The sequence below is a fragment of the Hippichthys cyanospilos genome, chromosome 18, assembly GCF_059441005.1.
Source record: "Hippichthys cyanospilos isolate Australia breed blue-spotted pipefish chromosome 18, RoL_Hcya_1.0, whole genome shotgun sequence".
Taxonomy (NCBI): Eukaryota; Metazoa; Chordata; class Actinopteri; order Syngnathiformes; family Syngnathidae; genus Hippichthys; species Hippichthys cyanospilos.
In genome coordinates, this window is record NC_142386.1 from 2017338 (window position 1) to 2045295 (window position 27958).

At 48.2% G+C, this 27958-nt stretch overlaps 4 protein-coding genes across 4 annotated transcripts in view; 3 read left to right on the forward strand and 1 right to left on the reverse strand.

The window, feature by feature from the left end:
• Positions 1-4400, forward strand: part of LOC148408382 (protein furry homolog) — a 30498-nt gene extending 26098 nt beyond the window's left edge. The window contains 7 exon segments of the mRNA XM_088441501.1: positions 66-215; positions 287-385; positions 951-1034; positions 1339-1356; positions 1492-1602; positions 1942-2180; positions 2250-4400. Of these exon segments, the coding sequence (XP_088297627.1) occupies positions 66-215; positions 287-385; positions 951-1034; positions 1339-1356; positions 1492-1602; positions 1942-2180; positions 2250-2508 (960 nt within the window). The 3' untranslated portion in view covers positions 2509-4400.
• On the reverse strand, positions 4323-6545 carry LOC148408383 (zygote arrest protein 1.S-like). The gene is made up of 4 exons (XM_088441504.1): positions 5447-6545; positions 5221-5313; positions 4992-5066; positions 4323-4919 (listed from the first exon to the last, which is right to left on the reverse strand). The coding sequence occupies exons 1-4, from the start codon at positions 5921-5923 to the stop codon at positions 4776-4778; spliced, it is 789 nt and encodes a 262-aa protein (XP_088297630.1). The 5' UTR covers positions 5924-6545; the 3' UTR covers positions 4323-4775.
• A 482-nt stretch (positions 6546-7027) lies between these two features.
• pds5b (PDS5 cohesin associated factor B) lies at positions 7028-20097 on the forward strand. The gene is made up of 35 exons (XM_088441502.1): positions 7028-7106; positions 9360-9487; positions 9559-9762; positions 9837-9923; positions 10124-10221; positions 10301-10427; positions 11060-11140; positions 11211-11351; positions 11424-11539; positions 11614-11708; positions 11836-11981; positions 12063-12214; positions 12292-12405; positions 12492-12573; positions 12911-12959; positions 13055-13194; positions 13288-13403; positions 13477-13582; positions 14109-14269; positions 14365-14488; positions 14563-14721; positions 14880-14948; positions 15022-15158; positions 15232-15355; positions 15691-15895; positions 15970-16084; positions 16463-16595; positions 16658-16777; positions 17583-17645; positions 17708-17853; positions 17932-18004; positions 18089-18501; positions 19141-19221; positions 19331-19430; positions 19581-20097. The coding sequence occupies exons 2-35, from the start codon at positions 9380-9382 to the stop codon at positions 19614-19616; spliced, it is 4221 nt and encodes a 1406-aa protein (XP_088297628.1). The 5' UTR covers positions 7028-7106; positions 9360-9379; the 3' UTR covers positions 19617-20097.
• A 531-nt stretch (positions 20098-20628) lies between these two features.
• Positions 20629-27919, forward strand: cul5b (cullin 5b). The gene is made up of 19 exons (XM_088441678.1): positions 20629-20674; positions 22114-22223; positions 22298-22397; positions 22516-22692; positions 22771-22912; positions 23244-23389; positions 23471-23551; positions 23787-23880; positions 23961-24091; positions 24169-24276; positions 24362-24426; positions 24498-24630; positions 24803-24934; positions 25016-25139; positions 25215-25390; positions 25484-25645; positions 25903-26021; positions 26173-26296; positions 26982-27919. Exons 1-19 carry the CDS (start codon positions 20651-20653, stop codon positions 27174-27176), a joined length of 2343 nt encoding a protein of 780 aa, XP_088297804.1. The 5' UTR covers positions 20629-20650; the 3' UTR covers positions 27177-27919.
• Positions 27920-27958: the final 39 nt, after the last annotated feature.

Consider the following 27958-nt stretch of genomic DNA (forward strand, 5'->3'; position numbering starts at 1 on the left):
TTGGCATCGGAAAATAAACCCCATTCGCAGTCTGAAGTCTTCGTCGTCGACTCCCCTTTCTCCAGAACCTCCAGGGGAAATTCTGCACGCTCACCACGGACGTGGCCTCTTACCTAGGCGAGGGCCTGCGAGGGATCGGCTCCAAGTTCCTCAAGTCCTCTCAGATGCTGACCACCTGCTCAGACTGCCCGACCATTTACATCGACGCCGACACGGTGGGTCCCCCGCGCGCGAGGGGTCCCTTGGGCGCATTGTGGACTCTGGCCTCACATCTCTTGCTTTTTAGATCATGTCTTATGGCCTCCTGGAGAAGATGAAGTTTAGCGCGCTGGAGCTGCAGGAGTACTTGGACACCTACAACACAAAGGAGGATGCGGCTGTCACGGTACATTATAGCAAGGATCCCCAGGAGCAGGATTATGTTTGGACCTTAGTGTTGAAATATACTGTACTCCTTGTTGCGGCCGGAAGAAGACCTTCTACTTATGAGAGGTCCTGGAACTTCTTGACTGGTGCAGAACATAGCTACTAGCAACTTTTTACTCCTGCTAACTACAAATACTATACCCAGAATTAAATAGAACTAAAACCTTCAAGAAGTAGAATTTTCTGGAACAAACCCGAATCAACATTTCATGTACCACAAGTACCAAATGTAGGTACCGGTACCAAAAATTCACATTAATTTCCTGTACCCCGAAGCAGAGGTTACTGGAAGTTCATGTACCAAAAGCTAAACATTGTTGCTTCTGACAAGTAAACATTGCTGGAAATCAAAGTTCCAAGAACTAAAGGTCCCTTGATCAACTAGTGTGAAACATACTAGTACAGTACATCAGATCTTCATTTTAGGGGACACAGTAGGTGTGCAGAATGTAAATTGGTTCCATTGATTAAAAAAAGAAAAAGTAAAAAAAGTAAAAGTGCCTTTGGTGTGTTGTGTCCTTCAGTGGCTGCGCAGCTGTAAGGACACATTTCCCAGGTGCCCCAGCGACAACGTGGTCACCTGCCAGCCCGGAGACTCCGAGGAGAAAGTAGGCAACTCTTTAAGTGTCTTCTTCCTGTTCTCCTTTGCTCTTTGCACTTGGCTTTGTTTCATGTTTGCTGTGCACTATTGAAGCGTTCCCGGGTGTCTTCACACTGTTGTTTTGCCAAAGGAAGAAAATTTTGAAACGCTGCAGGGTGGACCCCTACAATATAATAATATATAAGCAAGCATAATACCGTATGTCTCCTTTGAGTCGGACAACAGGGTCGGCATCGTGGATGCTGACTGTGTGACTTGGCATGTGTCTGACTGATGCTATTTCCTTCCTCTAACACGCTCTCGCGCGCTAGCAAATGGAGTCTCTGGCCGTAAGTTCTTGTCCTTCTCTTTGCCCTCGCCGAATCCAAACGCTAATCGGTTCTGCGCGCGCGCCGCAGTTGGCCCCGATGGGCCGCTGTCGCCCGTCACGTCTCAACTGAGCTGATCTTTCTTGACTTTGGTAGCAACTGGAGCTGTGCCAGCGCCTTTACAAACTGCACTTCCAGCTCCTGCTGCTCTTCCAGTCCTACTGCTCGCTCATCGGCCAAGTTCACGCCATCAGCTCTGTGCCCGAGGTAGGCCTTTCCACCGCATGATTTTCAAGCTCCAATTCGGAATGCTAACAAATGACTTTATATTGCCGTACGACACCTGCGACTAGTGTTTTTTGCTGGCTCTGGCTTCATTGTACCTGCGTTTAGCATTGAGTATTCACTTGCTAGCAGCGCACAAGTGCTCCATATAGGCTGGCGTGACAGATGTCAACAACTGCACACTTTGATGATCGCAGCTTGACAGAGTTGTCGTTCCTACTGATCACTTTTTAAGAAACCACGCTGATTCGAATGTGATCTTCCATAGACCGGCATTTATGAACTGAAAGTGCATCTAACTGAAAGTCAATTTTCAATTAGCTGCTGAACATGTCTCGGGAGTTGAGCGAGCTTCGCGGCAGCCTCCAGGCGGCGGAGGCGGCGGTGGCCGGCGACCTAGAGCGCCAGGGCTCGGCCCGCTCGGTCCACGCCCGCGCCGCCCACGCGGCCGCTACGGCGGTGCCCAGCTTCCCGTCGTCTGAGGCGGCCATCAAGGCCATCCTGGAGTGTCTGAGGAGCCGCGATTTCACTAAGGCCGTCCGCTACATCCAGGAGTGCAGGTACACACACACAGCATGCAGGAAATGTCGCCAGGCGGACGCTAAATCGGCGGTTTGATTTGCCCGCAGGCGCCGCTGGCCCCACAGCGTTTTCGGCGGCGCCTCTGAGACGGAGGTGCACACTCTGCTCAACGTGTACTTCCGGCACCAGACTCTGGGCCAGACGGGCACCATCGCTTTGGTGGGCTCCCGTCAGGACCTGGGCCTGATCTGCTCCAAGCTGCTGGAACTGGACGGCGAGATTCGTGACATGATCCGCCGCGCTCAGGGTTACCGCGTGGTCACCACCTACCTCCCCGACTCCAGCGCCTCCGGGACCAGCCTCTGACACCAGCTCCCCGGGAGGCGTACCGAGGAGCCGCCTCCCGTATGCCGTCCGAACGCGGCTCCCGCCACCTTCTCCGACCCCTTCTAGACTTTCCTCCGCTACTCCGTTTGTCCGGACCGGGGCGGCATTTCGGAGGACCGGATAAACCGGACGCCCTGCCGACCGTAGCGTCCCAGCCAAATCTGCTGAGTGACTCTGACCAGCCGCCCCACGCCCCGCTGCGCCGGCACCTCCCTCGGTCACCCCCGGCGTACCGCGTCCTTGAAGCCTCCGGGCCTCTCGCTTCACCTCGTCCGGAGGATCCGGGAGAGGCGGCGGCGGCGGCGGCGGCGTGGGGTTGTTGCTGCCCCCTGGGGGGCGCCAGCGCACCCTTTTCTCGCTACCTAGGCAAGGTGGGGCACGCCGCCCTGCCCCTTCTGAAAGCTGGGGGGTTACTGAGCGCCGAGCCCCCTGAAGTCCAGACCTAACATTTGGAATAGTTTCAGCTTGTACTAGGGTGCCAAAAGTGGGTGTCTCGGTACAACGAAGGCTGCCACTTTTAAGATCGATCCTCCTATCGAGTAAAACTTGAGTTGATTTCTTTAATCTATAGGATTTGTCTATGCTAACCGGCTAGAAATCGAGATTAGCGTTAGCTCACTATCCATTACCATTTAAGGTCAACAAACTCTAACTACGACTTACTTGACTTAAGTGTGACTTATATCCCATAAGGATCCAATACGATGTCGGCAAGAATGACATATGCTTTTAGTTCTTTTTCTTTCTAAAATGTTGAAAGAGATGAGCGATACTGTCAGCGGAATCGGGGATGAGAAAACAGGACAGGAGGCTGAGTCTGGATCGGACCGGTCCCTTTTATTTTGCCGACTGATAGCCTTATCGGATCGGGACACCCCTTCTAATTGCGAGTCGTCTTACTAATGAAGACAAGGAGCATACTAGTACACGGACCTGAAGCTGGGGGCTCCAGAACGCCAAACCCCGACATCCACCCCACACTAGCGCCTAGAAAAATGACTTAAAGGGGCTGCGGCAGAAACGCTCTGCGATGCCCCGTCCCGGATTGTCCCCGTTGCACTAAATGGACCTACAGGAGGAAGTGTTACTTACTGTGAGACACGCCAAATGCTGGAATAACTTGACCCTAGATGACTGAAAGGTCAAAGACATCAAAGACACGTTGCCGTGACACCGTAGCACCTTGGCAACTGCCGCACCCCCCTGATGCCACTCTCATCTTTTGCTTGGATGTTGAACCTGTAGCAATTTGTGTGTTTATCTCAGAGACAAAGTGCAGTATAGCCACCTAAGAGCCAGCCCATTCATATGTGTCAACTTTTGTTTACATTAGTTTTTGGTCTCCATTATTTGGCTCATTGGAGCTACACTTCTAAGTCCTAGTGTCCTCAGTCAAGGACATCCTGGCCTTTTATTGGTCATGCATTTGGGTGGGTTGCCTTTTATTTTGCGGAGACAAAATGGACACAACAGTGGACACAAATGAATAGGCTCCCTCTCAGGAGGATGTGAGTGTGTGTGCGTGTGTGTGCGTGCTGACATTCAGCACTGACAAAAGACTACTGACCACTCCCCACCCCTCATCAGTCATGTGACCTGCATGCATCCTTTAGGGAGTGTTGCAAATATTTATTATTGATCAAATTGATAAGTGTGAAAGATGATCTGTTTGTGTGCGCTACTGAAGGAGCTTCAAGCTCGTGCTCATGCTGTGTGCATGCCAATGAACGAGAAATTGCACTTTTAAGAAAAATGCTTTTTAGATTGACACTAGTTGTTTTTGTCCACTTTGTAAATACTTTTGCAGCCTTTGTGTGACGTCCTGATCAGTTCTGTCCAACTTGCTGTCCAAAGTAAAAGTTGAAACCGAGCATTTTCTCCAAAGTTTAGTCTTCTTTACAGTGGCCCTGAATTATGATCACAATCACAACATGAATTGCTGGTGGCGCTCATTTTTAACAATAGAAAAAAAGACGTCACGGGATTAGCGTCGTCCTCAAAAATGAGTGTCCGTTGTCCAGTCAGTACAGTCCACACCCTTTTCCCCCACCCACACCTAAGGGAAATTTAGTGCGCTACTTTTTCTTGTGTGCTTTTTTTCCTTTGCGTGCGTTTGAGTGATTTGCACTTCTGGGTCAACAACCACAACCAAAAAAGGTCAAGTTCCTATTCCACACTTGAGATGCGCTTCAGTTTAATTCTTTGACGAGGCAGGAAAGAGCACCGATGACACGACGGCGACAAAGTCAGACGATATACTTGAAGCTGTAGGTGACGTCGCAGGAGAGCTCCATGCCCCGGCATCGGCAGCACAGATCCTGACGGTGAGGCTTGGTCATGTTGATGTGCCTCTGCTTCTTCTCGCAGCTGCAGCACGTCTGACAGCAGCTCTGGACCAGACTCCTTTCAATTGACAATCCCCCGCACGCCTCAAGAATAAAGCCTCTTGCAGCTCTTCCTACCTTGCATATGATGGACTCCACTCTGAAGGGGTTGAAGCTCATCTGACATTTCCGGCAGAGCTGCTTGTAGTACACCTGCAAATCAATCAAAGGCGTTTAAATCTGATATTTTCAAACCGGAAATTTGGCATGCGGGTTAATTGGTCTTTTTTTTCCCCCCATATACCAGAAAAACTTTTATTTGACCATGGGTGTGTAGATTTTTGAAATCCACTGGAGATAAATTGACCTTGTTGGTGCTTGGGATGCACCACACGTAAGCACTCTCCCACCGGATGTTACACTTTTTGCAGTGGAAGAAGCCGTACCGCTGCTCCAGGAACTATACAACAGACACATTCACAACACGTGGGGATTTTTGTGGCCAAAGTTTGGACACCACCGATATAGAGCTTCCTCTGCTGGTTCATTTCGTCCCGTTTCTTGATTGACTTTGCTCTTAGTTAAACACCCACCTGTAAATTGGAGAGCCTGTGAGTACGACGTCCGGGTTCCTTTGGGACCTGACCCTGACTCTCTCGCCCCTCGTCACGTGATTCCGCCTCCGCTGCCTCTCCCTCGCCCAGATCGAACGGAAAGCCAGCTCGCTTGAATACGGGCGAGTAGATGGACGGCGGCTGGTTGAGCGTTGGCGTGCGGGGAAGCTTCATGCGGCCGCAGTCGTCGTCGCCCACCTCCTCCTCCTCCTCGTCGTCCTCCCCCTCCCGCAGCGTCTTGGGCCCCAGGGAGCACTGCACCGTCTTGTCCACTTTGGCGTTGACCTGCACGCCGCGGTCCCGGGTTCGGGCGCAGGGGCCCGGTTCCGCCCGGGCAACGATGGCCTTGCACAGCTCCAGGTAGTTGAAGCCGCGCGGGACCACGAAGCGCGCCTCCGGCTCGGCCCAGCACACGCCGTATGGGGGAGGGATTAAGGTGGACTGCGAGCCCTCCATCCCGCGTGGAGCCGCAGAGCGAAAGCGGATCCGGGCGCCACCCGCCCCGGTTTATACGCTCGCTTGTAATTGGACCGAGAAGTAGGCGCCGATTTGCTAATTGGGAACGCTGCCGACCATGTGCTTACGCTTTTTAACTTGAGCTTTCACTTTCAAGTCGATGAATTGGCTTGAAAAGTTGATTCAAATGCAGTGTTGAAAGCACCTTGTTGGCATTATACGCCAAAGTACGATCGTAATACATTTGAATCGATTTCAATATTTTCCAGTAAGTCGGCCAAGTGTTCATTTGTCACAATGGTTTCGAGCTTTCAACTCTACGTTAAAATTAAATTACATAATCTTATGGGGCCTAATTCTACATATTTGGTGGTGATTGCAAAGTGAAGCACTCGTGATACATTATCTAAAAATATTTGCTCCGTCCCATGGTTTGAAGATAAAGATTGGGACGCTATTGAATTTCCCGGTGCTTTTTAAAGCAAGAGTGTCATCTAGAGGAGCAAAAAATAGCGTGCCGCGAGCATTCATTTTGACATATTTGCCAGCAAATGTGTTGTCTTTTTGTGTGTGTGAGTGTGTGTGTGTGTGGTGGGGCCGGGGGATAATGTTGAATTATAAAGGTCAGCGCAATGGATATAAGTATACGGTACAGTATACCAGTTCCGTTGCTTCTTCAATGGTGCCATCTAGAGTTGAAATAAAAAAAATAGCAAAATTGGCTCATGGGGCTTCGTTTCATCCATTTTCTTAGTCCAGGGGTATCCAAACCCGGTCCTCGGGGGCCGGTATCCCTTGTGTTTTCCTGGTTTCTGATCCAAAGCTCAACAGAAGCCTGATCATTTGAATCACGTGCGTTGGGCAAAGACGTCTGGAAAACATGCAGGACAGCGGCCCTCCAGGACAGAGTTTGGCCACCCCTGTCTTTGAAATATTTTCCATTGTTGGTTGGTTTTGGATTATTATGGTTATTATTTATCAAAAGAGGTCATTTATCAAACCTCCGCCATCCAGAAACGCCCCTGGCTCCAATGGGCGTGCTTCCCCTGAGCGCCTGCAGGGGGCGCCAATCGCCGGGCCGGCGATGCGGCGAACTCTCACAGATTGGCGCCATTTTGGAGCCAGGAGGGGGGAAGAGCGCTGCAGAGGAGGACGGCGAGCGAGCACAATTCCGCACTAACAGGTAACGAAACGCCACCGTTATCGCGCACCCGTCGCCCCGATCCACCCAAATGGCGAAGGCACGAGAAGAAACGTCAGGCGAGAAAAACGCCCCGCTTGCCGCGACTGCGAGCCGGAGCGCAGCCCGCCTGGCTGGCTCGGCTGCCGCGTCCGATCCTTCGCGTCTCGGCTGAGCTGAGCTGAGCTGAGCGCGGCGCTCCTCGTCGCCCGCGAATAAACGTTAGCCTGTTGTGAGCGAGCACAGCCGAGCCATGCGGGTGACCAAACGGCAGTGAGCGAGGGTGCTTTGTGGCCGAGAGGTAGCGGCCGGTCGCGGGGATGTTTTTGTTCGTGGCCGAGCCGAGCCGAGCGTCCGCCCTCTCTGTCATCACTGAGCTTGGCGCCGCGTTAGCTCCTCGGCTAGCTAGCTAGCTAGCTGGCGAGAGAGTTAGCTGGCTAGCCGGATTAGCTCCCCGAGGCTACTCGGTTCATCGCCTATGTAAAAAAACAAAACAATAAAACAACCGAACCCTAATAGACCTTTCTAGGATGTTAATTATTTCTAATTTTGAGCGTTAGTTGGACCCGCTCAACCGGATGCCATTCTGTTCCCCCTACCAATAAACAGCAATAGCTGTCATTTGTATTCTGTGTTATTGCAAAATAACAAATGAATCTCAACGGATTCGTCACATCACAACTGCACTTTTCACTCGTCAACTTGTAGGAACAGACAAAAATCAAAAGTTTGGAATCACGATCTAATTCAATGCTTATACACATTGATTCTTAGGTCAATCAAAAGTCTTTATCAAAACATGCGGCAAATTCGGTAGTTTTTGGCTAGACGACAGCTTTGCGCATCTTTTCTTGGCCATTTTTATAATGCGGAATAGCATTGGATTCTTTTATTGCCATTGTTACAACGAACTTGGTGCTTGTTAGATGAATATGTATCATAAGTAGAATTAGTATTGTACAATATAAAGCATCGATTCACAGAGCGCACTTTTTTATTTTCACTGGGTTTTCGTTTTGTTGTTATATAGAGCAATAATATCTTTGGAGAAAAAAGGTGTCTCCAAATTTGACTAGTGCTGTACTTAATAAGGGGGACTTTGTTGAGTTTTATCTTGCAAATGTGTGTAACATGGCAACTGTTAACTTAAATGAAATGAGCACCACTCACTGAAGTTGTGCTGGCTTATAATGAATGCCCTAGCCCGTTTTTTCTTTTGTCAGTGTTTGTTTACTTGCTGCTGTGTCCCCACACATTTTTTCCATATGCACTGTTTTGAAGGCACGTGTGATTTCAACATTTTGGTCTGTTCCTCTCAATTGAGCCTGTTGAGGGTCTTGAGTTTTGTCTGGCAACCGGGCAGTAAACGCCAGAAACTGGAGTTACATGGAGCCAGCAGCTCATAATGATGTCATCGCTAATGAAATTCTCCTCTCATCCCTTGTTATTCAAGTTGTTAAAAAGCAAATTGAATGCATGGCTCATTCAAGCTGGGTTTTATTTGTAGCCATGGGAGAGTATGTGCATATACCAAGAATCGGTATCGGGCAAATATCTGGCCAATATCTGGAAATTTTGGATATCAAAAGTACTGGCGACATCAGCTTTTGCTATGGTTATTGTTGAGTAATCGTACTGGTGTCGGTCTGGAATGAAGTGGGATTGAACACCACTGCTTAGTTCTCAGTGTAAATACAACATTCAAATGTCAAAACTCAATTAATTTGATCAAGTCATCATTTTAAAATTAAAAGCTTTGAAAATGTGCTGAAATTTGCATTTGAGATTTGGTAAAAGTGACAGAATGCTGGATGGGTTCTTTACAAGACGTGTTTACAAAAAATATTTGCTTGTTAATTTTGGCATTTCGAGCAATATTCCACCTATGTAGCCGTTTTTAGACGTAAAAAGCTCATATTTATATATAAATAGTGACACTTGGTATAAAATAACTAGATCTACAGCAAAAAAAAGAATTGATTCGAAATATGATGGTAGTTTATTTGTTTATTAATGGTTTATATCACCCACACATACGCTTGCTAGCCTCGCCCTCTTTTTTTTTCTTTCCCTCCCTCACTCTACTAGCATGTAACTTACTCGCAACTTGACTGGCTCTTTTTCAAAAGCCGAAAACTTCTCAGACAGCAGACTTTGTTTGTTTGGACGGGGGGGGGGGGGGGGGGGGGGGGGGATTTCAATCCCCCCCCCCCCCAATCTCAAAAGCTGCCGCCGTTGTTGCGCTTGTGTGTTCAGGCAGTGAAGAGCTCAAGAGGATGGCTCACTCTAAAGCTCGAGCCACTGACGGGAAGGTCACCTACCCCCCAGGGGTGAAGGAGATCTCCGACAAGATCTCCAAGGAGGAGATGGTGCGCCGCCTTAAGGTGAGTCCTCCTCACGCCTATTTTTGCCCGTGTCTTCTGAGACTCATTGGTGATTCTTATTCCGACTCCAGATGGTGGTGAAGACCTTCATGGACATGGACCAAGACTCGGAGGAGGAGAAAGAGCTGTACCTGAACCTGGCCTTGCACCTGGCTTCGGACTTCTTCCTCAAGCACCCCGACAAGGACGTGCGCCTGCTGGTGGCGTGCTGCCTGGCCGACATTTTCCGCATCTATGCTCCCGAGGCGCCTTACACCTCGCCAGACAAGTTGAAGGTAGCGGAACATCTCCTTCATCCCGCTTCCTTTTGCTACCTACTCATTATTTGTACTCTTTTTGCTCTCCGCAGGACATTTTCATGTTCATCACCAGGCAACTAAAAGGTCTGGAGGACACAAAGAGCGCTCAGTTCAACAGATATTTCTATCTGCTAGAGGTGTGTGTGTGTGTTTTGCATTTTGCCTTCACCCACTCACTCATTTGTGTCCGCTGTAGCATGCTTTTATTTTATGGTGTCTATCTTTGAGCTCGTTCAGGTCCCAATGTGCTCAAGTCGAGGACACCCTGGCTTTTCCAATCGTCTCATGTGTTTGAATGGGTAGTCAGACCTTTTGGCTGTTCTTTTTTTCCGTGCAGAACATCGCCTGGGTCAAATCCTACAACATCTGCTTCGAGCTGGAGGACAGCAACGAGATCTTCACCCAGCTGTACCGCACTCTCTTCCAGGTCATCAAGTAAGTTCTTTGACCCACTCCCGCCCCGTTCCCGCTCTGGCGTCTGTCCTGAGCCTCTTTCCAACATTTGTTTCCATAGCAATGGCCACAACCAGAAGGTGCACATGCACATGGTGGACCTGATGAGCTCTATCATCTGCGAGGGTGACACCGTGTCTCAGGAGCTGCTGGACACTGTCCTAGTCAACCTGGTGCCAGCTCACAAGGTGTGTATTGCATACCTACACGAACACGACACACTGTTAAGCATCCTCGTTTTTCTTTCAATCGTTTACACTCATTCAGTGAGCCCCCTGCAGCTTAGAAGCAGTACTACAACTGCTAAGTTCTGGTTCCTGAATCCTTTGTGTTAGCCGCTAACACAACTTGAGAAAGTTTATTTTCATATCGTTTGTCATAAATGTACTGAGAAATATGAATCTTTTTCATTTGTGCAATAGTTTGTCACATTTAGGTAGTGCAATTTCCTGTTAAAAGACAATGTGTTTAGCTATACATTTTTTATTATGCAGATTCATCTTATTTTGTAGTATAAAACCTATAAAATTGATACCTGGCTTTAAAGAGTAGCAGTTGTCCACTTGCTGTTTTTTTGTGGAAAAAGGCACAATCCTTTCAAATGAAAACTTAAGTTGTCTTCTTTTATTATTCTGTCTCGCAAAGCAAACTGATGTAGTATGATGATTCAAGCATGCCTTAAAAAGGGCTAGAATGATACTAAAAGCAGTTTCTCGGGTTCTTCAAACAGTTGGCCTTCAATTTGGTTAAAATGGCCTCAGATCGGTTATAAATTTGTTGAGAGTTGATCATTTTCTGAAAGCCCTTTGTATTTGTGCAGAATTTGAACAAGCAAGCGTACGATCTGGCCAAAGCTCTGCTGAAGAGGACGGCTCAGGCCATCGAGCCCTACATCACCAATGTGAGATGCTTGGGAGATTCCCGTCTTTTCTCAGGCCCGGGCTGGCTCATGTTTGTACGCGTGTGTGCAGTTTTTCAACCTGGTGCTGATGCTGGGCAAGACGTCGGTGAGCGACCTGTCGGAGCACGTCTTCGACTTGATACTGGAGCTCTACAACATCGACAGCCACCTGCTGCTCTCCGTGCTGCCGCAGCTCGAGTTCAAGCTCAAGGTACTTCAAAAAAAAAAAAAAAGACCTCATATTTCATATTTACTTTGTGTTGTTTTCTTTTTTTTTGCGCAGAGTAATGACAACGATGAGAGGTTGCAAGTAGTCAAGCTGCTAGCCAAGATGTTCGGCGCCAAGGACTCAGAGTTGGCGGCGCAGAATAAACCGCTGTGGCAGTGCTACCTGGGCAGGTAGAGCCCTTCCAATGGATTTTTCTGGGATTGACCAGCACGTCTTACATCAACACTCTCGCCCTCCCCCAAAGGTTCAACGACATTCACGTCCCTATCAGACTGGAGTGCGTCAAGTTTGCCAGCCATTGTCTCATGAACCACCCGGACTTGGCCAAAGATCTCACTGGTACCTCGCAGCCGCTAGTCACACTGTCATTTATTCTAATGCAAGAAAAAAAACGCGTGTGTATGAAAATATCCGTGAAATGATCCAATTTTGACACTACGCTCCTCCACTGTACATGTGTTTGCAGAATTCTTAAGGGTGCGTTCGCATGACCCGGAGGAGGCCATCCGCCACGACGTCATCGTCTCCATCGTCACAGCTGCCAAGAAGGCACTCTCTCTCGTCAACGACGCCTTGCTTAACTTTGTCAAAGAACGCACTTTGGACAAGAGGGTAAGGTGTGCGGTGCCCGCCGTGCCTTTGAAAAAAAGGGGCGCATTCCTGTTTGACACCTCCCCCTTCCTCCCCCCACAGTGGCGTGTGCGCAAGGAGGCCATGATGGGCCTCGCGTCCATCTACAGGAAGTATTCGCTGCAGGGCGAAGGCGGGCGCGAGGCTTCCAAGCAGATCTCCTGGATCAAAGACAAGTTGCTGCACATCTATTACCAGAACAGTATTGATGACAGGTTTGTCTTTGAGAACCCATGTCCCACAAGCATCAGGGCCGATGTCATGTTCTGGACTGTCCTGTCCTGTTGCACAGGTTGCTGGTGGAGCGTGTCTTTGCCCAGTACATGGTTCCTCACAACTTGGAGACAGCAGAGAGGATGAAGTGTCTTTACTACCTCTATGCCACCTTGGACACCAACGCTGTCAAGTGAGTCCACTTCCAAGTCCAGCGAGAGTTGCGGGTAAATTCCCTCGAATAGATTTATGAGTCCGGCCTTGATTCTGTCCTTGCAGAGCCCTCAATGAAATGTGGAAGTGTCAAAATCTGCTGAGGCACAATGTCAAAGACCTGCTGGACCTGGTCAAGAAACCCAAGGTAGCCTGTAACCTGGTACTTTTAGTCCAGGAATGTCAAGTCATTTAAGGGAAGATGCGTAAGATTAAGCGACACAGTGATCGACTAATAAAATGCAATGTCGGGTTTAAATCTTACACATTGTCCCTTTAACAAAAATGAGTGCGTCAAACTTTAGCAGCCATTTGTCATTTTAGTGGTCTTGTGTGCGACCTCTTGTGGACAAAATTGGCAACAACAGTGAATTTAAGCAAGCAAATGCAGTTTGTGTTCCCACTCTGATGAGGCCCTCAGGGCATATGTTTTCAGTGCGTTTGTTTCGTTCGTTCATTGATGAATTTGCTTTTGCTGTTCGCAGTCCGAATCATCCAGCAAAGCGGTTTTCGCCAAAGTCATGGTCATCACCCGTAAGTTACTGTGGCAGGAAACATTGGAACTAGAATTCCAAAGACAATGTTCCTTGATATGTCTTCTTCTCATCTTGTTTGTTTGTGTGTGTCAGGAAACCTTCCAGACCCGGGCAAGGCTCAAGACTTTGTCAAGAAGCTGGCTCAGGTCCTGGAGGACGACGAGCGCATCCGGGACCAACTAGAGACGCTGGTCAGCCCTTCGTGCTCCTGCAAGCAGGCTGAGGTCTGCGTGGTGAGTAGGTTTTTGCTTTACACCAGCACTCCCCCTTTCTTATGCCATTTTATTTCAAATGTACTTTTGTTTCTCTCATCTTCTTCCATGCAGCGAGACATCACAAAGAAGCTGGGCAGTCCTAAGCAGCCCAGCAATCCTTTCCTGGAAATGGTCAAGTTCCTCTTGGAGAGAATTGCTCCCGTGCACATCGACACTGAGTCCATCAGGTAGGCGGCGGAGGGCGGTGTTGTAGTGCGTCTTGCCGCAAAGTCTCATTGCGCGCTGGCCCGCTCTCGTCAGCGCTCTGATCAAACAGGTCAACAAATCCATCGAGGGAACAGCCGACGACGACGAGGAGGGCGTTCCAACAGACACCGCCATCAGGGCCGGCCTGGAACTGCTCAAGGTAGGAAGGGCTTCTTCACTAACGCTCACCTACTTGAGAAGTGGACAGACTTTTTTTTTGTTGAATCAAATTAAATACATTTCTTTACTATGGAACACAATCAACATTTTTGATGTCACAGATCAAAGCGACCGTAACCAAATAACTTCTTTGTGTATGCTCTGAAGTCAGTTTCAAATAAAGTCATGCTTTTTAATAAAGACATGCAATGTGAAACGTTTATAATCATACCTCCTGTGCGTTTGAAAAGTATTAACATTTGTTCATTCAACTTTTGCTCTCCTCTTTATCATAAAGGGAAAGACTTACGAATTTTAAAATCAAAAACTTAAAAATATATAAACCTCTTATAAATTTCAAGATTTTAATTTTTGAATTTTAAAATTTGTAAGTCTTTCACTGTCTGATGAAGAGGAAAGCAAGTCGAATCTAAACTCTGGCCAGAATGAAGGTCGTTCAAGTAACGTGTTTACCGAAAGATAAAAGTATGACACACTTGAGCCTAATTTGAAATGGTGGCCCCCAGGTGTTGTCCTTCACGCACCCGGTGTCCTTCCATTCGGCCGAGACCTTCGAGTCTCTGCTGGGCTGCCTGAAGATGGACGACGAGAAGGTGGCCGAGGCTGCGCTGCAGATCTTCAAGAACACGGGCAGCAAGATGGAGGAGAGCTACCCGCACATCAAGTCGTGCGTACTTTGAAGCCTTTGAGAATGAGCGGAAAAGAGAAGAAGAAGAAAAATAATCCTTCAAATGGGATTGTGTTTGTGGCCGCCTTTTCAAGTGTCCTGCTGCCGGTCCTCCAGTCCAAAGCCAAGCGGGGGCCGCCTCGCCAGGCCAAGTACGCCATCCACTGCATCAATGCCATGTTCGCCAACCGGGACACTCACTTCGCGCAGATCTTCGAGGTGAGGCCGTCTTCCGGTGAGGTTTCTTGCGCCCGCGAACCTTACTCACCCTTCACCCGTCGCGCCGGGTGTAGCCGCTCCACAAAGGTCTGGACCCGGCCAACCTGGAGCAGCTCATCACCCCTCTGACCACCCTCGGTCACCTGGCCCAGCTGGCCCCCGAGCAGTTTGCCGCCCCTCTCAAGTCCCTGGTGGCCAATTTCATCGTCAAGGATCTGCTCATGAACGACAGGGTGCGAGGCCAGGTTTTACCTCATATTTTGGTCAAAGTGGGCGGCAGACACTGAATTTAAAAGCTCATGAATGCTTCCGGTTGCTTTGGCAATCACAGGAACGTATAAAAGCATCCCAAAGTGGACCTATGTAGTTTTCATGTTTTTGTTGGTTGCAGATGCCAGGCAAGAAGACCACCAAACTTTGGGTTCCCGATGATGAAGTGTCTCCTGAGACCATGGCCAAGGTCAGGACGGGTCTCTAAACGTGGACAAAATAGGGTTGACTATATTGCCAACGCGAATGCCGTGATGTTTCAGATCCAGGGCATCAAGCTGATGGTGCGCTGGCTACTCGGCGTGAAAAACAACCAGAGCAAGTCGGGCAACTCCACGCTGCGCATGTTGACGGCCATCCTGCACAGCGACGGAGATCTCACCGAGCAAGGAAAGATGAGGTCCGCGTGCCCGCTTTTCAGGCAACCTTTGTGCCCGGCGTAGCTCACGCATGTCCTCGCGTGTCTTTGCTAGCAAACCGGACATGTCGAGGCTCCGCCTGGCCGCCGCTTGCGCGCTGCTGAAGCTGGCCCAGGAGCCGTGTTACCACGAGATCATCACGCTGGAGCAGTACCAGCTGTGCGCTCTGGTCATCAACGTACGTCAGCACAGTTGTCAAACTCAAGACCCGGGGCCAGAGCCGGCCCGGCACATCATTTTATATGGCCCAGGAAACACCGATTTGACGTCAACTTTCTGGCTAAAATACAAGACTACGACTACAAGTTGTCTTCAACCTGCTATTAGAATTTTTTGGGGGGAGGAGTAAGCATTTCTTATTCCCGATCTGTCTTTTGAACAGTTTTTGCTGGCCCTATTGTGGAGAAACTGACTAGCTCCCAAGCGGTTCGGGATAATGTTTCAAACTTAACTATGTCTGTTTCCGCTTGGAACAACAAATTCGTATCCGACATTCTGATCCCTTCTCTGCAGGACGAATGCTACCAGGTGCGTCACGGTTTCTCGCAAAAGCTGCACCGGGGCCTGTGCCGCCTGCGCCTGCCTCTGGAGTACATGGCCATCTTCGCCCTGTGCGCCAAAGACCCCGTCAAGGAGCGGCGGGCCCACGCACGCCAGTGCCTGGTCAAAAACGTCAACATTCGCCGCGAGTACCTCAAGCAGCACGCCGCCATCAGCGGTAAACCGCCATCCCGTCTTTCCTCGTGGAAAATGGATCGATCGTAAAGATTGGGATGCTTTGTGCTCAAACAGACAAACTGTTCTCGCTGCTGCCGGAGTACGTGGTGCCCTACGTCATCCACCTGCTGGCGCACGATCCGGACTACGTCAAAGTGCAGGACATCGAGCAGCTCAAAGACATCAAAGAGTGAGTGGGAGTGTCGCCGTGACATCCATGGATCACTAAATTGCAACGCCAATGACAAAATAGAACTCTAACTAACCCTGAAGAAAAGCATGTGCAAAAGGGGAAAACAAACATTTTCCAGAGGAGTCACCAGAACAAAATTTAGTGGAAAGTGGGTTCCAGTCCGGAAAAATGCACTTTTCCTGTCATGGCATTTTAAGTGCTTCTAAACTTAAAACACAAAGCTTGGTTGTTTAGTTTCACACTTGATGGCTCAAACTTCAGACACACGACAAACGCTAATGTCATTTTTCCAGAGCGTGACATACTTACACAAAAAAAGGGAAAAGTTTCACTTTGAAACATCCCGGGTCCATATTTGTTTCGTTTCCCCGTCAGAGCTCTGTGGTTTGTGCTGGAGATCATCATGGCCAAGAACGAGAACAACAGCCACGCCTTCATCAGGAAGATGGTGGAGAACATCAAGCAGACAAAGGACGCGCAGTCGCCCGCTGACTCCAAAACCAACGAGGTACGCCCTGCCGCTCCGTCCTCGTTTCCCACGGAGCAAGTGCCGACAACTTCCCTTGGCAGAAACTGTACACGGTGTGCGACGTGGCCATGCACATCATCATGTCCAAGAGCACCACCTACAGCCTGGAGTCGCCCAAAGACCCCGTCCTGCCCAAGACCCTCTTCACCAAACCCGATAAGGTAACGGCCGCTAACCGAAATTCATTTGGCAACCTATCCCGACTGCGTCGTCTGTTGCTAGGCTCAGGCGTAATGCGTGCTCGACAGAGTCCAGTCGTATTTGTGGCGTTCGTTTGTCCCTTTATACTAAATTTGATTAACTTAAAAGTTAAGTGATCCGTATGTTTATTTATTTCAACTAAAAATCGTCAATTGATTATTTCTAAGTACAGTATAGTAGCCAAAATGGTTTATGATTCACTGGGCTAAAAAACAAAACAAATCTCAATCTTCCTCAGTCAATCAGTTCAGTTTAAATCAATTTTGAGTTTATTACAGAGGTCCCTCGCTACATCACTATTCAGTTATTGCTGCTTCACGATTTTGCGGATTTTCATTTATCAGCTTTTTGTATTGCCGATCTGAGTCGTTATTTTTCTTGCAATTTGTCTCCCCTTGAAGTCAGACCAGTAAAAAAAAAGCACTTTTATTTATAAAAAGAAAATTCTATCTCTTAAAGTACTTGGAGTTTGATTTTTATGACCATATCTAATGCAGGTGTACCTCTATTTTTTCTCTGGGGGGACACTGGATACCCAACAAATATTTATTTAAGATTGTTTTAATAACAAGAATAATGCATACTGATTTTAAATCAGTTTAACGTGAACTTATTTGTGCAAAAAAAAAGAGCTCTTCATAACTTGCTTAAATGCCACGATAAAGTAGTTAATAACTGTTGTTCAAAACTTGTCTTGTGACCGATTCCCAACCCTACTTATGATGAGAATATCAGTCAAATATTTCTACGCGCTTCTCGTTTCAGAATTTCAGCAACACAAAAAATTATCTTCCGCCCGAGATGAAATCCTTCTTTGCGCCCGGAAAGGTGAGAGCACATTTGTTGTTGTTTTTGTCGTCCGGACATTTTTGACGCGCCATCGCACGCAGCCCAAGTCGGCCAACGTCCTTGGCGCCGTCAACAAACCGCTGTCGTCGGCCGGCAAGCAGATCCAAAGCAAATCGTCCCGCATGGAGACGGCCAGCAACGACGAGTCCTCATCCAATCCCGGCTCGCCGCAGCGCGGCAAGAGCAGGTAGCGGCCTCGCTCGCTCGGGCGCCGCCCCCAGATTTTCATTTGCCGTTCCAATTTGGCATTCATTTCGCCTACCAGGCACGACAGCACCGAGTTGGACCACAGTGAAAACGAGGACTTCAGCAGGAAGCGATCGGACAGCACTGACAAGGTGCTTTTTTTTTTTTTTTTTTAGCAAAATTCATTAAGAGAAAGTTGCTCGTTAGTTCCCGTCAAACTTTTGCTGTCTTTCCAGGAGAGCGAGAAGCCCCGCGGTCGCAAACGTGGCCTGGCGGCCGGCGACGACGCCGATGTGAGACCCAAACGCGGCCGCAAAAAAGCCACCGCCGTCAGCGCCGCCATGGAGTCCGAGGACCAGTGGGGGGACGAGGACAATGGGCCGGAAGACGAGCAAAACAGTCCGCCCAAGAAGGGGCGCAGGGGGCGGCCCCCCAAGGCGGCGGCCAATCAGGACACCACGCCCGCCAAAGGCAAGCGGGGGCGCAAGAAGGCGGCCCCTCCCCCGGAGGACGAGGACGAAGACGAGGACGACGAGAGGCCCGAGGAAGAGGCCGAGGACGAGGAGGAAGACGAGGACGCCGGAGCCGAGAACGTGGAAGTCAAGACCAGAGCTGGAAGGCAGTCTCGGACGCCGCGGCGATCGCAAAGGTGACACAGCGCCAAAAAAACACGCAGCACTGTTCACCTTGTCTTGCCCTATTCCAATGACTGGAAATGACTTTTGAAAAAGAAAGAAAAATAAAATAGTATCGTGCGTGATAAAAACAACGATGACGTCATTAAATACAATGCAAAGGCTCTATGCATGTGTGGTCCTTGGCCACCAGAGGGCAATATAATACATCTACATACTGTAAGTTAGGAAAGTAACGGCTAGGCAATGAATGGATTGAAATCGATTAATTCAGTCTTTTTTAAATCAACCATTTGTAAATGGACAAAATCGTGAAATCAAGATCTTGCACAGTAATTCTCAATGGCTTAACTAGCGTTTAAGGAAGTTTTTTACGTTAAAATCGATTTTAAGCCAGCATACAATATCTATACAATATATAATGTCTGAATACTTTTTGAATCTTTTCCAAATCAGTTATTCCATCTGGTAATTGAGTAATCACCGCCCATTTTTTTTTTTTTTTTTTTTTACTAAGAAGTGAGTGGATATAACTACTCTTCATTTATTATCACTAAAGCGACAGTTGTGTCCAACATTGCGTCACATCCATAGGATGATGACACGTCAAGTTTATATGTTTTTCCCACGTGTGTGCTTGCGCTCATCGTCAGCTCTGACGTGTCCGAGTCGTCGCCGCAGAAGAGGAGAGGACGACCGCCCAAATCGGCTCAACCCGCCGCCAAGAAAACAAAGTAAGCCGACTCATCACAATACCAAATCTCAGGTGGTGGCGCTGGTGCCAGCATCGATTGTCGTCGACGGGCGCCACGGAGTTATAATCGCTGCGGTTCTGCGTTTTAGACGGACAGGGCGGTCGAAGGCGGCGGCCGCGAAAGATGACTCGGAGGATGAGGAAGACGAGGATGATGAGGAAGAGCAGGAGGTGGAGCCTACACCCAAGGTGGGCAAAAGAATGACGTGCATGACACAGTGACATCTGCGTTTCTTATGTGTGTGTTTTTTGTTGTTGTTGTTTTAAGACCACTTTTGCTTTGTTTGCAAGGACATGTTATGTTAGTGCATTGAATAAAAATCCCGCTTTTGCGTCCAGGGTCGCAAGAAGGCCGCAGCGGGACGAAGAAGATGAGCCGGCGGGCACCACCGCGGGCCAAGGATTGAAATCTGAAATATGGACAAACCCCCTGAACTTTTTCCACTTTTCATACGCGGCTCGCCGCCACTGTTACACCGGCCCACACGTGCACACTACTACTTCCTGCGCTTGGCCTCCTACTTCCTGTGTTATCGCCGCCGTCTTGATGTTGGCCATGTGTGTTAGCTAGACATTCACATATGAGGAGAAAAAAAAAGAAGTAAATAGTCTCTCTGTGCATTTCATGTGTTCATGTGTGTCGTGTTGGATACTGACTGCAGGGAGTGCCGACCTTGTTATATTATTATTGTTATTGTTATTAAAAAAGAAAAACAAGTGTTCCTCCTGCCATGTCCTTCCTCCTCCAAGAAGTTATTCTGTGTTTGTGCCGTCTCCTTTTCAACATGAGTTTTTGTTTACAGCCTGTACATTAATAAAAACCTTTTTTTACTGTTGATTAAAAATGTGCAAAATATCACGAGTATTCATTCTTTTACTTTGTGAGGGAGCCCTACATGACACTTGAGAATGTCCTTTGAGCTGCAGCGAACGCGACAGCTTTTCTGTGTCTATTGCCTTAATCGCCGAAAGTAAGCGGTTGAATTGAACGACTTATACTGATGCTGGCCACAAGATGGCGACAGCTTGTTCCCTAAAGATGACCACATCGGAGTGTTCCGTCATGATCTTTCCAGCACACTTACTCATAGAACCAAAATGTTGGTACTCTCTGTTAAACAATGAAAGAAAAACATACAAATTAATAACTGAATGGAAATAAATTACATGAAAATGACCACTTCATGCATCAGTTGCGGTTCGGACGCTTTATTTAAAAGAAAAAAAAGTCATGAACCAGCCCCGAATGATAATGTTACGCCTAGAAAAAAATAATTTGATCATAGCTAAGTGTTCAACCAAAATGTGTCTTCCCAAATACTGCATTTATAATCATTGGAGAGCGATAAGACATGACGAGGGGGCGCCGAGATCACGCGAGAATAGGCGAGACTATAAGTTAAGGGAACATGGCGACGTCTAATTTGCTAAAGGTAGGAGCCCACTCCAATTTAATTTATTCTGTTTAATCGTCTGGCGAAGCGCGTGTCACCCGGGAACCGTCGCGTTTCCGAGGGTGTCTCCCACTTCCGGAAGACCTCCTTCTGCGAACCGCCGCCGGGGTGATCCGTTTTGACGCCGGTGCTGGGAGCTTTTGAACTTGGCTAGCTTTAGCCGTCTGCCAGAGATTTAGCTCGGCGGCAAAGCTAGCGCGTTAGCGTCTTAAATGAGGGTGGGGGGGAGCGTAACATGCGAAGGGGGGCTGGAAGCTCCGGGCCGGCCCGGCCTGAACCTGCTGGCCGGCATGTCGGCCGGTCGGCCGGGTGTACAGGAGAGAGGGAGGGACATGTTGTTGTCCGCGCGACCCCACGCACTCACGAGCCGCGATATCATCTGTCAAGTCAATCTGCAGCTGACTGGTTGAAAGCCAGGTTCAGGGCTGCCAAAAGCCAAGCGGCGGGGGTATTTTCTGCACACCGAGCCCCCACTAAAGCCCCTCGCTGGCGTCAAACGCAGCCGACTGACCGTCACCTCTTTGGCTTAGTATTCAAGGCAATAGTCGTTCGTATCGGTGGACTGCACAAGGGCTTCTTTTTCGTTTTTTTCTTTATTTTTTTTATTTAAAGTACTCAAAAGCCATATGTTAGCAGAACCAGTTTTTTAAAACCGGGACACTACCATTTTGCTAAAAATCCAATTTACAGTGCAATGCAGAAACTATTCATGACATTTGGCGACAGGTGTTTGTGTTATTACCATAGTTAACGCTACGTGCCAAACTGTTTGACAGTGTCGTAAAATCTGGTCTGTTGAGATTATCGGCGTGTCCTGTATATTATAAAATATTTCCACGTACCCACTGCAACGTCCTCGTGTGCTAGTCATTGTTGCTCGGTACACTGAATGAGTATTTCCATGGATAGTTGAGATGTTCTCCTCCATGAACGGTCGGTCATTGAATGCACGTCGAGTCAACTGCTAAACTCAAATTAGTGCCATACTGTACTGTACTTTATTTTGATTCTCTATGCACTCATCAACGGTTGAATTCAGTAACTTGTTTTTTTTCCCCCTAAAACTGCTGTTTTTAAAAGACCAAAAAGTCTGTTCTTAAGGGCCTATATTGTAACGCTGGAAATTGGCCAATAGAAATGCTCATCTTGTGTACGGTCTTAAAACAATTCCCATGATTCTTAGACTTAGAACCAAGAAGTCCTAGTGAAATTGAAAGTAGATTGGAAGGAATACAACAAAATAAAATTCGATCCACATGGTCCAAACACTTGGCTTGCCTGTTGGTCGAAAAAAGAATAAATTAAAAATGGTACTCGGGGATGGAATCTGCTGTAAGTGGAACACAGTCTACAATTTATTAAGGATGTTTGTCACCACTATTTTTCTAATTTCTCATTTCTGCCCCCCCCTCTGTCAGAACAAAGGCTCCCTTCAGTTTGAGGATAAATGGGACCTGATGCGACCCATCGTACTGAAGCTGTTACGGCAAGAATCGGTCACCAAGCAACAGTGGTTCGACCTGTTCTCGTGAGTATGGCCCGTTCGAAGAAAAGTAAATCCTGAAGGGGAACCTTGATTCGATGACTTCTTTCCATCCGCAGAGACGTCCACGCCGTCTGCCTGTGGGATGACAAAGGTCCCGCCAAGATTCACCAGGCGCTTAAAGAAGACATCCTAGACTTTATCAAACAAGCACAAGCAGTAAGGCCGAGACCGCGATAGCACAGAACGCGAACGTGCCACTTTTCTTTGTATTTTTACAGGCCGGTGCCTATTTTGAAGTAGAAGTAACGCGTTGTTTGTTGCTATGGCGTCAAAGCGGGTGCTGAGTCACCAGGATGACACGGCACTGCTGAAGGCTTACATCGTGGAGTGGCGCAAATTCTTCACGCAATGTGACATCTTGCCCAAGCCCTTCTGCCAGCTGGAGATCACTCTGATGGGCAAGCAGGGCAGCAACAAGAAGTCCAACATGGAGGACAGCATCGTCCGGAAGGTAAGCGGGCGCCCGAGGGTCCGAGGCGCCGTTCCCAGGGGCCGCGCTAACCCTCGGCCGTCGTGTGGGCCCCCGCAGCTCATGCTGGACACGTGGAACGAGTCCATCTTCTCCAACATTAAGAGCAGGTTACAAGACAGCGCCATGAAGCTGGTCCACGCCGAGCGGCTGGGGGAAGCCTTCGATTCGCAGTTGGTCATCGGAGTGCGCGAGTCCTACGGTGAGTCGCTTTCATATGCTCGAGGCCCGAGGACAGTGGTGAATTACGTCCCCCCTAACCAGCGCGGAGAAATCACTTTAACACCGTTTAGGAAGAAGTTGCTTCATGTTCCAATTGATTTGCTCTGAATTTGCAAAGAAAGCTCTCATTAAACACATTCGCTTGCCTGCAAGTGCCCTAATACATCCCCATTTAAGAACCACGACAATGATACAGTCGAGGGATGTATTGCGCCAAGTCGTTTTGGCCGCATCCAATCCCGAGGGAGGCCCCTTTGTGTGCGACATTTGATTTGCTTCGAGTACATGTCGTCATTCTTTCGGTCCCGCAGTGAACTTGTGCTCAAACCCTGACGACAAGCTGCAGATCTACAGGGACAACTTTGAGAAAGCCTACATGGATTCCACCGAGCGCTTCTACAGAACGCAGGCGCCCGCCTATCTCCAACAAAACGGCGTCCAGAACTACATGAAATATGTGAGTGCGTTGCATATATTGCATATATATTCGTAGAGATATATGGAAACGGTACTCTAATGGCATCGTTTGCTCCTTTAGGCGGATTCCAAGTTGAGGGAAGAAGAAAAACGAGCGCTCCGGTATCTGGAGACCAGGCGTGACTGCAACTCTGTACAAGCAGTGAGTGTTGCTTTTGTTTTTCCTCTTTCATCATTTGTAATAATGTGTCAGGGCTCGCGGCCAACACTATCGGTCAATAAATCGGTCATTTGAACTTCAAGTTGTTTCCAAACTTCCGAATGGCCTCAAAAATGGTCACCCTCATCTCCAGAGTTATTATTTAATTGGTAGATAATAAACTTTATGTATATATATACTTGGTTGATTTGATTTTGCCCCTGATTGTGCTTCGCAGTTAATGGAGTGTTGCGTCAACGCTCTGGTAACGTCCTTCAAGGAGACCATCTTAGCCGAGTGTCCCGGCATGATCAAGAGGAACGAAACAGACAGTGAGTACTAGCTTGAGGAATCAGCCCTGAGCGAAAGCTTCACGCGTGGCCTCCGTTTGATGTCGCTGCCATCCCAAAAGAACTGCACCTGATGTTCTCGCTGATGGACAAAGTGCCGAGCGGCATCGAGCCAATGCTGAAGGACCTGGAGGAACACATCATGAGTGCCGGCCTCGCCGACATGGTGGCTTCCGCCGAGACCATCACCTCGGTGAGTGCCGCAAAAGACCCCCCTCTGAAAAAACATGGCCACACCTTTCAAGCCCTGCATTTCCTCTCATGTCGCAGGACTCCGAGAAGTATGTGGAGCAGCTGCTCACATTGTTCAACCGTTTCAGTCGGCTGGTGAAAGAGGCCTTCCAGGACGACCCTCGCTTCCTCACGGCCAGAGACAAAGTGAGTCCCCGTTTTCTCGGCGTCTGCGCTTCCGCGCGGCCCGAAAGTGACGACGTGATTTTGTTTGCTCCCAACCTCTCTGCAGGCCTATAAAGCCGTCGTCAACGACGCCACGATATTTAAATTGGAACTTCCCTTGAAACAAAAAGGGTAAGCCCCCCCCCCCCCTCCCCATTCACAAATAACAGCGCATCATGTGAGCATCCCTACTGCGTTTGCAGCGTGGGCTTGAAAACGCAACCCGAGTCCAAATGTCCAGAACTGCTGGCCAACTACTGCGACATGCTGCTCAGGAAGACGCCGCTCAGCAAGAAGCTCACGTCAGAAGAGATTGAGGCCAAGCTCAAGGAAGTGGTGTGTGTCTTTTTTTTTTGTTTTTCACTCTTTTTCAGACCGATACCGGTACTCAACCCTTGTCGTCACCGATACCAAGTAGCACGACCCTAAACTACATTAAAGAAAGCCCCATCAGTCCATTTAATTTTATCTATTTATCTATTCCATTCGTGTCTTTTTTTCTTGGCAGTTGTTGGTTCTGAAGTACGTCCAGAACAAAGACGTGTTCATGCGCTACCATAAAGCCCACCTGACCCGCCGCCTCATCCTGGACATCTCGGCAGACAGTGAGATAGAGGAGAACATGGTGGAGTGGCTCAGGGTAAGATTGGATGAAGAAAAAAAAATCCGCCACCTCCCACTCGTCACCGCAGTTTTTCTGTCGCGTCGTTGATCCAAACAGGAAGTGGGAATGCCGGCCGATTACGTCAACAAGCTGGCCAGGATGTTTCAAGACATTAAAGTGTCTGAGGACCTCAACCAGTCCTTTAAAGAAATGCATAAACACAACAAGCTGGCTCTACCAGGTAAGAGAGCCGTCCACAAAAGCGTCCGTCTGCTCCGCTGGGAAAACGATGATTGTTTAACGCCCCTTTGTTCAGCCGACTCTGTCAACATCAAGATCCTGAACGCCGGCGCGTGGTCTCGGAGCAGCGAGAAGGTCTTTGTCTCCTTGCCCACCGAGCTGGAGGACCTCATCCCGGAGGTGGAGGACTTCTACAAGAAGAACCACAGCGGACGCAAATTACATTGGCATCACCTCATGTCCAACGGCATCGTGGGTATCACAGCACACGCGTCTCTTTTGCTTCACGCTAGGATGCGTAAGCTTTTTTTTCGTTTGTTTTTTTATCTCCTCCCCGTCCTCAAGATCACGTTCAAGAACGAGGTGGGCCAGTACGACCTGGAAGTGACCACCTTCCAGCTGGCTGTGCTCTTCGCCTGGAACCAGAGGCCCAGGGAGAGGATCAGCTTCGAGAACCTCAAGCTCGCCACCGAGCTGCCTGACGCCGAGCTGCGACGTACGCTCTGGGTAAAATAAACACCCGCCAAAAACAAAACCAAAATTCTGAGGACAACGTGAGGATCGGATGATAAAAGTGCCAATTAGGGGCAGTGAAGAAGTAAAAAAAAAAAAAAGACACTTTTTGCCCAATTGTCAATTATCGCAGTCAAAACACTCTGTTGAAAAATTCTGAGTAAAAAGTCAGAACTGAGAGTGAGAAGTATGGCCAGTAAATAAAAAAAAAAAGTCTTTTAATTTGTAACTGTGACGTGTGTTTGTTCCAGTCCTTGGTGGCGTTTCCCAAGCTAAAGCGGCAAGTGCTGTCATACGACCCGGCGGTGTCATCGCCCAAAGATTTCGCCGAAGGAACGTTATTCTACGTCAATCAAGAGTTTTCCCTCATGTAAGCAAAATTCTTTCCAGTCCGTATGGTCGTGCCTGAAAAGCGACCCCGATCCTTGCCCTTTTTCTGCATTTCTCCTTCATCGAATTGAGTTTGAAAATGCATTTTCGCTCGGGGCTCCACGGGCTTATCGCTATCCGTATATTTGCAGCAAAAATTCCAAAGTTCAGAAGCGGGGAAAGATCAACCTGATTGGTCGACTGCAGCTGACCACGGAGAGGATGCGAGAGGAGGAGAACGAGGGCATCGTACAGCTCAGGATACTAAGAACGCAGGTATGCCACCGCCTAGAAAGCGCCCCCTACTGACCGCTGACAATGCCACCTTTTATTTTTTTCCAGAGGACTTTTTTTTTTTTTAACTCCTGTAGATGGCGCTCTGGGCTTAAAAATGAAGGCTAGTGAATATATTCAATTTCCACTAAAACCGAGTGCCCAGCACTGGAACATGATTTTATGTTGAGCATGAGTGTATTTTATTCTCGTTTGACACAAATTCTAACTATTAATTTAATTGATGATGGTTGTTGTTGTTGTTGTTTTTTTTAAGTTGAATATTTCTGGTAATGACACAATACAGTCTGTTACCAATTGGGTCAAAAGGAGGACAGGTCCAACTTTTGGGGTTATTCATTTGACAAAACTTGTCAAGTTACCCCAACTTGGTGTTATTAGTTTAGCCCCCCGCTTTTCTTTTTTTTGCCCTAAACAAATAATTGGGATTTTTAGTCAAGCAAAACTTTTGTGCAAAATGAAAACTCCTCAGAAGGTTTTGAGAGGAGATCAAAAGTCCAGAGTGTTTAATGAGGCTTTGTCATTTAAAAGTGGCTTGGCCCTATCACTATTGTTACTTTATCTATTACTACTTAGCAAGTGGTACTGATATAATGGAATTGCAATTTTGCATATTTTTTTTTTCCAACCCCGCTCCTCGCCCTTACACTTCGCTTTTCCCGCGCAGGAGGCCATCATCCAGATCATGAAGATGAGGAAACGCATCAACAACGCCCAGCTGCAGACGGAGCTGGTGGAGATCTTAAAGAACATGTTTTTACCACAGAAGAAGATGATCAAGGAGCAGATCGAGTGGCTCATCGACCACAAGTACATCAAGCGGGACGAGGCCGACATCAACACCTTCATCTACATGGCATAGCACAAACGCTTTCGACTCGGGGAACCCCCGAGCCCGATGGGGCCTGATGGACGCTAGAATACTTCCAGGTCTACTCCACCCTCCCCCGTCCTCTATTTAAAACAGAACCCTGCGCAGGGAGGCATGGTTAGAAGACTATTGAAAAACACTTCCTGCCTTAAAGTTGTATAAAGACGAAACGTCAAGTCTGCACTTAGTGGTTGTAACTCTTTTTATTTGGGAGGCTGTCATTCATCTTTGACTTTTTGTTTTTTTCGGAATGCCGGCTAACTGGCTCCCGCCCGACGCCTGTGGAATCCTACAGATAAACACTGGACCGTCTCGGGGGATTTAAACAAAAAAAAAATACGCCCGTGCTTCACGTATTGTGTTTTTCAGTGCGAGCAAAAGTTTGAAATCCAACGGGTCGCTTGAAGGCAGCGTGGGGCTTGGCCTTTTGTTTGTCTTGTTCTTGTGACAGTAAGTATCGATTCATCAGGACTTTTTTTTTTTTTTTGCGTACAGTGCCAGATGGACACGCCGCCTTTACCCCCACGGGATTCAAGTCTGTTTCCTCTGGGGGATAAAGAAAGATGTAAGGCGGATGTTTTGGATTTCCAAATGTCCTCAGGATCTGCAAAGTGGTGTCAAAGGTTTTAAAAAGGCTGAGGTGAAGCCCGACTCAGTATTAAATATCAAAAGCTTTTCAGCGGGGTGTACCGTGAGATGTGAATAAAGAAAATAAACAGCACCTTAACATGGAAGCGTATCCCAACATGCTATTTTGTCCTGCCTCAAATGAG

Coding starts and splice junctions, on each gene's coding strand:
- LOC148408383 (XM_088441504.1), bottom strand. CDS start 5,923: ATGGAGGGCTCGCAGTCCACCTTAATCCCTCCCCCATACGGCGTGTGC. Junction 5,067..5,220: donor GCATCCCAAGCACCAACAAG/GTCAATTTATCT, acceptor ATTGATTTGCAG/GTGTACTACAAGCAGCTCTG. Junction 4,920..4,991: donor TGGAGTCCATCATATGCAAG/GTAGGAAGAGCT, acceptor AGTCTGGTCCAG/AGCTGCTGTCAGACGTGCTG.
- pds5b (XM_088441502.1), top strand. CDS start 9,380: ATGGCTCACTCTAAAGCTCGAGCCACTGACGGGAAGGTCACCTACCCC. Junction 15,356..15,690: donor TGTGCGCTCTGGTCATCAAC/GTACGTCAGCAC, acceptor CCTTCTCTGCAG/GACGAATGCTACCAGGTGCG. Junction 15,896..15,969: donor GCAGCACGCCGCCATCAGCG/GTAAACCGCCAT, acceptor GTGCTCAAACAG/ACAAACTGTTCTCGCTGCTG.
- cul5b (XM_088441678.1), top strand. CDS start 20,651: ATGGCGACGTCTAATTTGCTAAAG. Junction 22,693..22,770: donor AGGACAGCATCGTCCGGAAG/GTAAGCGGGCGC, acceptor GGGCCCCCGCAG/CTCATGCTGGACACGTGGAA. Junction 24,092..24,168: donor CCGCCGAGACCATCACCTCG/GTGAGTGCCGCA, acceptor CTCATGTCGCAG/GACTCCGAGAAGTATGTGGA.